This window comes from Mandrillus leucophaeus, unplaced genomic scaffold (genome assembly GCF_000951045.1).
Source record: "Mandrillus leucophaeus isolate KB7577 unplaced genomic scaffold, Mleu.le_1.0 Scaffold517, whole genome shotgun sequence".
In the NCBI taxonomy this organism is placed as follows: domain Eukaryota; kingdom Metazoa; phylum Chordata; class Mammalia; order Primates; family Cercopithecidae; genus Mandrillus; species Mandrillus leucophaeus.
This window is the reverse complement of record NW_012105553.1, coordinates 1,462,883-1,472,246: the sequence shown is the minus strand read 5'-3', so window position 1 is coordinate 1,472,246 and position 9,364 is coordinate 1,462,883. Positions and strand designations below refer to the sequence as shown.

At 49.2% G+C, this 9,364-nt stretch overlaps 1 protein-coding gene across 4 annotated transcripts in view; it reads right to left on the bottom strand.

The window, feature by feature from the left end:
• Nucleotides 1-1,615: 1,615 nt before the first annotated feature.
• UPP1 (uridine phosphorylase 1) overlaps nucleotides 1,616-9,364 on the bottom strand; it is a 33,183-nt gene continuing 25,434 nt past the window's right edge. For 2 of the 4 annotated variants that reach the window (XM_011996496.1, XM_011996495.1), the window contains 5 exons: nucleotides 8,042-8,200; nucleotides 6,604-6,718; nucleotides 2,951-3,160; nucleotides 2,530-2,676; nucleotides 1,616-1,817 (listed from right to left, as the gene is read on the bottom strand). In XM_011996496.1, the coding sequence (XP_011851886.1) occupies nucleotides 1,678-1,817; nucleotides 2,530-2,676; nucleotides 2,951-3,160; nucleotides 6,604-6,718; nucleotides 8,042-8,200 (771 nt within the window). In that variant the 3' untranslated portion in view covers nucleotides 1,616-1,677. The remainder of the gene's footprint in view (nucleotides 1,818-2,529; nucleotides 2,677-2,950; nucleotides 3,161-6,603; nucleotides 6,719-8,041; nucleotides 8,201-9,364) is intronic. The other 2 variants (XM_011996497.1, XM_011996498.1) reach the window with 2 other exon arrangements.

Sequence of the window (9,364 nt, the reverse complement as noted above, 5' to 3'; positions counted from 1 at the left end):
CTTCCCTGGGTTGAGGTGTGGAAGAAATTAACCTGCAAGTCCCCTACTATCTGGGGCAATGGTCCGCACCTGCATCCTCAGCCTGCCCCAGAGCCTGGTGATAGACATCGTCTGGCTGGTCAAAGAAGAGAAAGGCTATCCCACACTGGGTCCTGCACCCACAGCGGCATGGTGACGTCCAGTTGAAGTCTGGGGGCACTTGGTAATTTGGAGACAGATGGGTGCACAACAGTAGCAAGTCCAGCCCCTGCAGCTCGTGCTGGAGAGGCCAGGAGCAGAGCCTTTAGCACACTGCCCCAGGTGCACAGATGACACACAGCCACATCCCAGGACCCTGAAGCCTCCTTGAGGGTTCCAGTTTCTCCTGGACAGCTTCAACAAAGAGACCAAGAAAGGCTGAGGGAGAAATGGAAGGAGATTCACTCTCCACCCTAAGCAAATCTGTATTACAGACCTTAGAGCTTGAGAAGATGGAAGGGAAGGAAGTTTTTAATTGGGACAAGGGTCTGTCTTGCTCTTAGCACCTAGAAGGGCATGTGGGTTCAGTAGATGCTGAATGACCCTCAATTTGGGTTGAATCTCAGAATCACAGGGAAGGCACATTGAAGAGTGCACAGACCACGTGTGCACTCACACCAAGGTCCCCACACACCTCCCTGCGCCACTCCAAGTCACACAGCAAACTGGTAAGCAGAGCCCCTGAGTGTGGGAGTGTCCCTTAGAGTCCACCAGGAAATAAGTCCATCTCAAAGACAGGAAACAATAATACTAGAAAGTGGCCACACTGATGTGGGGTGAGTTGAGAAGTCAGCCAGGACCCTGGGCAACCCGCAAGCCAGTGAAGACCAAAGACCCAACTGCCCCTGAGCTGGGGACCTAGGCCTGCCCAAGAAGTAGTTGCTGCCAGACTCATCTGAGACAGACAGAGGGGCCACCCTGGATTCTCCCCTCCACTATAAGGTGCAACTCAAAAGGAAGCCAAGAGACACGGAGTCTGGGAATGTCAGCGTGAGGCCAGGAATGAATGCTAGGCTGCCAAGCCATGGACAGAAACAACAGGACAAGCTGTCTTGATCCCAGGCGTCCCGTTTCCCATCCCTAGGTACTTGGATCAAGATACTAGCAGTGTGGACAGTGGGTGGGAGGATTGCTGTCATGTGACTAAGCTGGTGTGGATGGTTTTGGGAATGTGTGTGACTCTAACTTGGAAACTGTGTATACGCCTGTTTAGGTTTACATTATTTCTCAAATACCCCTGTTGTCTGCTTTATTGGTTTTCAGTCATCTCTCATTGTAAGTGGTGCATATAATTTTTTAAATGTATCAGGAAATTAGTTTCCCGGCACTGTTGTCAGATTTCTCATCTAGTGACATGAAATCTGACTACTATTAGAATTTTAAAGTCTGAAAAATTTCCCTAGAAATAGCACAAAAATTTGGTAGAATGTTCTTGAAGAAACCCCAAATCAGGCTAACATAGTTGAAAATGCTCCAATGAAACTTCAAAAGGAAGAACATCTCCCGGGTGGTTAATCCAAGATTCTCTGTCTCTTAATTGCGATCTGATTTTCTAGATTCTTGTGTAAAGTATGCTCAAAGTCCACACAACAGGGGATTTTGGACAGTGCTTTTAATGGCCAGTAATCCCAACAGGTCTGTGGAGGTGCAGGGCAGCGCTCAGGCCTTGCTCAGTTTCTTCTTGATGAAGTAGCTCACCAGCCGCTGCGGCCTCTGCTGGTACTCGGTGAGCACATTGTGAGGGCTGCTGATCTGGTCCCCTTCCAGGCGGTTCAGGAGGGTGACACACACCACGGCCGCTGCAAAGGGAAAAGGCCACATCAAGGCAAGGTGCCGGGGGTCTGACAGTTCACAGGGACGGAATGAAGGACCCATGAGCTGTGAGGAGCAGCCTCTCGGCCTCCTCAGGAAATCGGGCTGCCCGTGCAGTCGGGCGGGGCCAGAGGATGGAGCGCGGGAGGGAAGGCGCTGGTCCAGGAGCTCGGAAGGCTCCTCCTTCTCTGACACCACCCTGCCCTGTCCCTCCCCTATTCTTGTGCCTCTCCTTCTAAAAGGAATTCCCCATTCCAGGACCAGCGCAGGGCTGCAAGCACCACCTTGAAAGGCACATTTCGGGTGAGGTGACAAGGGGATTCTGCAGAGCTGTGAGTTGGCCTTCAAGGGTGGCTACTACCTTGAGGGTAGATGAACCACAATTCAGAAAGTTAAAGCACTTTGGAAGCCGAGTTTTTTAGAGAGCTGGTGGCAGGCAGCGTCATGGGGCAGCAAAACCTTTTTGTCATTTTTCCTACGCAAGGACACTGAGAATCCTGCATTTTGTCATGTGACAATCAAAGGACATTGAACACAGGGCTGTGGGGACGACATGTATGTTCAGAAAGTGACTTGGGGGCAGGGGAGACAGAAGCCAGAAATGGGTACCGGGGTGCCCCAGGAGGAGGGGCCCCAGTGAGGGGCTCCAGGAGAGCAGAAGTGAAGGAGGGATGCTGAGGCTCATCGAGTGCCACCTACCTCGGAGGCCGCAGGCGCTGCACATGGCGGCAAACACCGAGGACTCCATCTCAATGTTGCGGACGCCGGCTGCGTAGGCCGCCTCCAGATACGCCTGCTTGTCCTTCTCCGTGTAGGAGCAGAGAGCCCCATCCAGACGGCCTTGCCCTGAGGCACACATGGAGACATGAGAACCACATTCATGTAAGAAGCTCCTACAACACATCAGCGCCACGATGCCCAGAAGGTCACAGGGACAAGCAAGACCCATCCAGGTCCTGCCTAGGTCCACTCAAATGGGTCATTATGGCCACCACGGGAGAGGTGCAACTGAGACAGCAGCTTGGCACGTAGAAATCCCAGCTCACAGTGAGAAGGCAGGATCAGGGGACGGACCAGGGCTCCCTGGCTGAAGGATGCCTCCTGGTATCCACGGCCTCACCTTCATAGAAGTCCAAGGTACACATGGTGTTCCCCACTACTGCGGTGAACTCGCTCAGCTCTGCAGAACACAGCAACAGCTCCTGCACCAGCTTCTTGTTCAGGTCCGTTTTCCGGATGACCCGCTTCCCCAGCACAATCTGCTCAAACTCTGCCTTGAAGCAGGTATCCACTGCCTGCTCTGTTATGACCACGGTACCGGGTTCCAGACCTGAGGAAAAAAGCAGACATCAAAAAAAGCAGGGTGTAAAACAACATAAAATAACAGCGGGGCAGCCAGGGAGCACACAGCAGAGCACACAGAGGAAAGAAGCAGATCCACCCGCACATCCAAACACGAAGCATCCAGTACTGTTCTCAAATACACAGTGACCCATTTTCCCATTCCACTTTTTTTTAAGCTATGAAAGTAATTAATGAATGATCATTATGGACACTATGGAAGAGAAAGGCACAAAGAAGAACATAGAGGGCTGGGCATGGTGGCTCACGCCTGTAATCACAAGCACTTTGGGAGGCCAAGGCGAGTAGATCACCTGAGGTCAGGAGTTCAAGACCAGCCTGGCCAACATGGTGAGACCCCATCTCTAGTAAAAATACAAAAATTAGCCAGGCGTTGTGCTGGGTGTCTGTAATCCCAGCTACTTGGGAGGCTGAGGCAGGAGAATCGCTTGAACCTGGGAGGCAGAGGTTGCAGTGAGCCAAGATTACGCCACTGCACTCCAGCATGGGCAAAAAGAGCAAACTCCACCTCAAAAAAAAAAAAAAAAAGAGTAAAATAAAAATGGCCAGGAACCTTCGGGTACTTTGTCCCATGTTTCTTGCTTCCATTCGTTGCGATTTCCCACTGTCGTCTGTCACTGAACCATATACCATGATGTGTTTCATTGATCCCTGTTTCCTACCTTATTAATATTCAAGATTTCAGGCAAATACTTGAAAAGTAAACCAGCAAAAGGCGGACTGGAACAGTATAATGAAGTCCGACACCCTAAACCCAGGTGAACTATGACCAACTCCTGACCTACCTGGCCTGCCTCTCAGATTGATGCATGATGAGGGTCCAGTTTCTGTGTTCTGGGCATGCCTTCCTGGAGTAGTTTCCTGCTTGTAGGGACACTACTCTGCTCCTTATTCTTTGTGTTATAATAATTTTAGATGGGATTTGACCATTGTCATGGATCAGGATTGAATGTTGGCTTCCCCCTCAAAATTCACAGGCTGAAATCCTAACCCCAAAGGTGGTGGTTTAGGCAGCAGGGCCTTTGGGAGGTGATTAGGTCATGAGGGTGGAGCCTGCATGAGTGGGATTAGTGCCCTTATAAAAGGGACCCCAGAGAGCTGCTTGCCCCTTCTGCCCTGTGAGGACACAGGGAGAAAACAGAGCTCTACGAATCCGAAAGTTAGCCCTCACCAGACACCAAGTTTGCTGGCTCCTTGACCTTGAACTTGGCAGCCTCCAGAGTATGAGAGATCAATTCCTGCTGTTTATAAGCCACCTGGTCAATGGTATCTTGTCTATCAACCTGCAGGGACTACAATAACTATGATCCGTTTCTGATACTTATTTTAATGCAAAATTGGTTTTCCTAAACATGGGAGAGGGAAGAAGAAGTCAGATCTTTTCCAGAGCTCCCAAGTCAGTTGTTTTCATGAAACATTAAAAAACATGGCCGACTGCAAAGACCTTTGCTTTGCTCCCCATATGTATCTGAACTCTTTCCCTTGCTACTCCTGCGGCTGTTCTGGGCAATTCAGAGTCTCCTTGCAGCAGCTTCTCCCAGCACCGGGGCTGGAGCTAGAGGACAGCGTGGCTGATGCCTTGGCGAACCCACAGGGCCTGGAGTGTTCAAGCCCCTTGGAATTCCAGCATCACTCACATTGGGATGCACAGGCCCCCACCAGTGTCAGCTGCCATCTTCACTATGTCCCCTGCACCTTCCTAGGAGCGCCTGGGACTCTTGTTCTCAGGTCTGTCCCTTGCCCTGAGCTTCCCCCTGAGCAGCTGCCAACACAACCCAGATCTTAAGGTTTTTTGTCCCCACCCATTCATACTTTGGGGTTTGTGAAGATACCGCATCACCTTTTATAATCAACTATGTCCAGGGGTTTTTGGTTTTCGTCCCTAGTTGCTCTTTCCATTTTTACAGAGCAATTGAAGAAAATTCAAAATCTATACTACTCCCTCCAGAATTATCTGATCACTGTTTTAAAGATCACTCTAGAGCAAGAACTCAAGAACCATTCGCTAGAGTTCCTGGCAGAGGCCAGCACGCTCTGCACAGCTGTTAGTGTCAGGTGGGCGGCACTGGAGACTAAGTCCGCAGGACCCAGACGGCTCATGGCTGTTGGTGTGTTGTCCTAGGGACAGTTTCACTAACCTTGGAATTACAGTCACACAAACACAGATTGTATGCATCAATCTCTCTATATAACAAAAAGAAAAGAGACAAGATAACATATTCAAAAGATTTGGGTCTAAAGCAAGTCCCCTTTCAAGGTCAGGACACTTAAATTCTAGAATTTAAATTCTAGAATTGCTGTAAATCCTAGATAGTCCAGGCCCTAGACAGCCTGGAACAAGTACACACAGGCCTAGCCAGCAGCGTCAAAGCTCAACTTTCTCTAGGGCACGTGCAGGCTTCTCCCCTGAGCTCCGAACACCTGGATGGGAGCAGGAATCGCTAGAACCCAGTTTTTAGCAGAAAGAATGGCACAGGGTTGGAACCCCAGAAAGCGAGACCACTTATTTAAAACAAATCTGCCTAACAGACAATTCAACAACTTGTTAGCTTTTGCTTTCTCGTTAAATCTCATTCTTTCTTTGCCATCATTGTGGGGTTTTTTTGTTTGTTTGTTGTTGTTGTTGTTTTTGAGATGGAGTCTCACTCTGTCACCAGGCTGGAGTACCATGGCGCGATCTTGGCTCACTGCAACCTCAGCCTCCTGGGTTCAAGCGATTCTCCTGCCTCAGCCTCCCAAGTAGCTGCGACTATAGACATGCACCACCACGCCCAGCTAATTTTTTGTATTTTAGTAGAAATGGGGTTTCACCATGTTGGCCAGGATGGTCTCGATCTCCTGACCTTGTGATCCACCCACCTCAGCCTCTCAAAGTGCTGGGATTACAGGTGTGAGCCGCCACCATGCCCGGCCAACCATCTTTGTTTTTTAAAACATGTTGAGGACAGGGACATTTTAAGCTAATTTAAGGACACTTATCTGAGGTTCGTACTGCACCTCTCTCTTCCCCCCTTTGATTTTCCTGTGGCTTTTCTCATAAGGTGCTTCAAATCCCTGCAGGATTAGGGAGGAGGAAAAGTAAGCAAAGGAAAGGAGAGAATGGAGAAGAAGGCGAATTAGAAAGAATAAGAGAGAATCAAGCAGACAAGAAGGCACAAATTGTGTAATCCCAAAAGGATGAGTTTCCCCCATATGCATGGTGTGGTGCCCTTCTGCTGCCTAGCTCTGGGGTGCAGGTTGGACAAAAACAAAAAAACAAGCTTCTTTTCACACCTCCTGTTAACAAGCTTTCCTTGAACCAAGCCAAGAAAGGAACTCTTTGTCTCTAATCCCACACCACATAGAAGCTGCCTCGGCATGCCCCAGTCCCTCATCCATTCACAGGGCAAGAGGCCCCTCTGCAGACCTTACCTATCCCACCAGAAGTGCCAATGCGGATGATAGTGACGTCGGAGCACCGGGCATAGTACAGCAGCTTTATGAGCTCATGCAACATGATTGAGATAGAAGGAATGCCCATACCATGCTGGAACCAGGGAGAAACACCCGTGTTAAGCCAAGGTTGTGACTTTGTCAATGTTCTGGTTGACGTTTCAAGGGATGTAATTCAATCTAACATGCCCATTGTCATAATGATGGAAGATAAACTTCTTAAATATACATCTAAGAAGTAGTAACACGTTGGGAAACTTTAAAGTGTATGCAAAGCTGTCAAAGACAAAACCCCATTTGACTGACACAATTTGTCAAATAGGTAACAGCTGAGGACCCAGGGGCTCAGCAGGGAAGCAGCAGTCTGCTATTGCCAGGTAACAAACAGCTCCTTCTAGCATTTGAATCCCTGCATAAATACCCATCCTATGCCCCCACACCCCTCCACAGCTTACAGTTTTATCTCCTTTCTCTTTTCTCCCTACACCCTCTGCTTCAGCCAAACTAAGTAATCAGCTGGTTCCTCAGCCCACTGGACACAGGATGCCTTGCTGATCTTGTACTTCTGCCTGTGCCTTTTCCTCTCTTTGGGGTCTCTGCATACCTCCTTCTCCTGCTCTCCTCTTCAGAGCACCCCCCCTAGTGTCACATCTTCCATGATGCCTCTCCCCGGATGGCCTCAGCACTTTCCAGGGGCTGTTCCTGTGGCAGAGCCATATGGTGGAGGCATCCCTGCTAGAATCGGTCACAGAGCCTTACACACAGGAAAGGCTTGCACAGATTATCAGTAACCGAATAATGCCTTGGTTCCCCGATGTGTTCTAGCTGGTTGACATAGCTAGAGTCCTCAGCTGACTGGAGAGGTAGGGATGCACGTCTCAGCAAAAGGGGTTCCCTTTCCTTACTCTGCAGCTGTTCATTTATATTGCTCCTGACAAAGAAAATCAAAACTGAAAAATGAAAAGACTTCTATGGTAGAATCTGGAGATTTCTGTGTTCACCATGCTCATTGCTTAAATCAAAATGTGTTTTGAAGTAACTCACTGTGAGGTGGCAGAGGGGATTAGAGGCCTGGTACTTTGAGGCTCTCCTTCCATCCTGCTCCAGGCAGGGCACCACCTACTGTCCCTCCTCTATACCCCAAGCACTCTAACTCCCTGCACCTGCCACCCTCACACTGTGTAGACACACAGCTGTGTATTTGCATTTGTGTACTTAGTCTCCCCTGGAGACTGAGCCTCAAGGGCAATAGCCCGGGTTCAATAATCTCTGAATCCCAGCTACTGTGGGCTCACCCTGCTCCCAGTCATTTACAGTAAACAGGTGTTAGGGGACCAGCTGTCTGTGTGTGCAGAGGGGTGGGGCACAGAGCCTTGCAGAGCCTAGAGACTGAGCACAAGGGAGGGCAGGTACTCACACTGACAGACAGCACCGGTCCTACTTTATACATGGCATAGCGGTCAGTTCCCGCACAGATGTTGGGATAGTCTCTACCTGGGCAGTCAAGGCCCAGCTCTGCACCAACGCACCTGATGAAGGCTTTCATCCGGGAGGGGCTTCCGCCAACACACACAAACTGCAGCCAGAGAAGAGAGACCCCCATTAGTGCACTGTCTATAGCAGAGGTCCTCAAGTGGGGCCCCTAGACCAGCAACATCAGTACCACCAAGGAACTTGCTAAAAATATAAGTTCACTGGCCTCACCAGGACCTGCTGAATCTAAGCGGCCCAGTAATCTGCTTTAACAAGCCCCCCTGGTGAGTGCTTAGGGTGGGCGGCCAAGCATCAAAAGGCAGTCAGCTCCACAAACGCAGGAATCCAGACCCTTGCTCTCTCTGAGGAGGTAATTCCAGGTCCTATGCATCCTCAGCCTCCCTCAGTCATGTAGAAGGCAGCTTGTGGAGAGAGCCTGGGTTTGAAACAGAGGGAGCAACTCCTCACTGTCCCTCTGTGTTCCCAGGGCCCCACAAAATGGGCTACTGATCACTCTCTCACCTGGTTACCTGAGTGCCAGATGGCCAATGCTTGGGAAGAGCCAGCCGAAGCCTAGAAGAGGCTCAGGAAGTGATAGCTATTCTGGGTGGGTCTCTCTCAGAGAAGTAAAAACTTTAATTTGCAGAACGTCATGTAAGAAAATGTTGGTTTTGAAAAAAAAATTGTTTTAAGTGAGTAAGTTTTTAAAGAGTTTGAAGATGGCTGGGCACGGTGGCTCACACCTATAATCCTAGCACTTGGGAGTGGGCAGGCAGATCACCTGAGGTCAGGAGATCCAGACCAGCCTGCCCAACATGGTGAAATCCCATCTCTACTAAAAAATACAAAAATTAGCTGGGCATGGTGTCATGTGCCTATAATCCCAACTACTCGGGAGGCTGAGGCAGGAGAATCGCTTGAACCCGGGAAGGAGAGGTTACAGTGAGCTGAAATCACACCACTGTACTCCAGCCTGGGCAGTGACAGTCCAGCTCAAAAAATTTAAAAAAAAAATAAAAATAAAAAAGTTTGCAGATAAAAGAAAATAATTATTCTCTAAACATAAAAAAGAAAATTCCATAGCCTGGAATAAAAATCACTGTGAATTAACTCAACAGGATGAATGAAAATTTAATGAATTAAAAGCACATGGAAAGTTGTCCACAACTGGAAACCAGCACTATCAAAGAACAGGATGATTGATAAGACCTAACACCATTGTTTAATTATGATCCCATGTAGCAGCATTGGATTCCAGGGTCCTGGC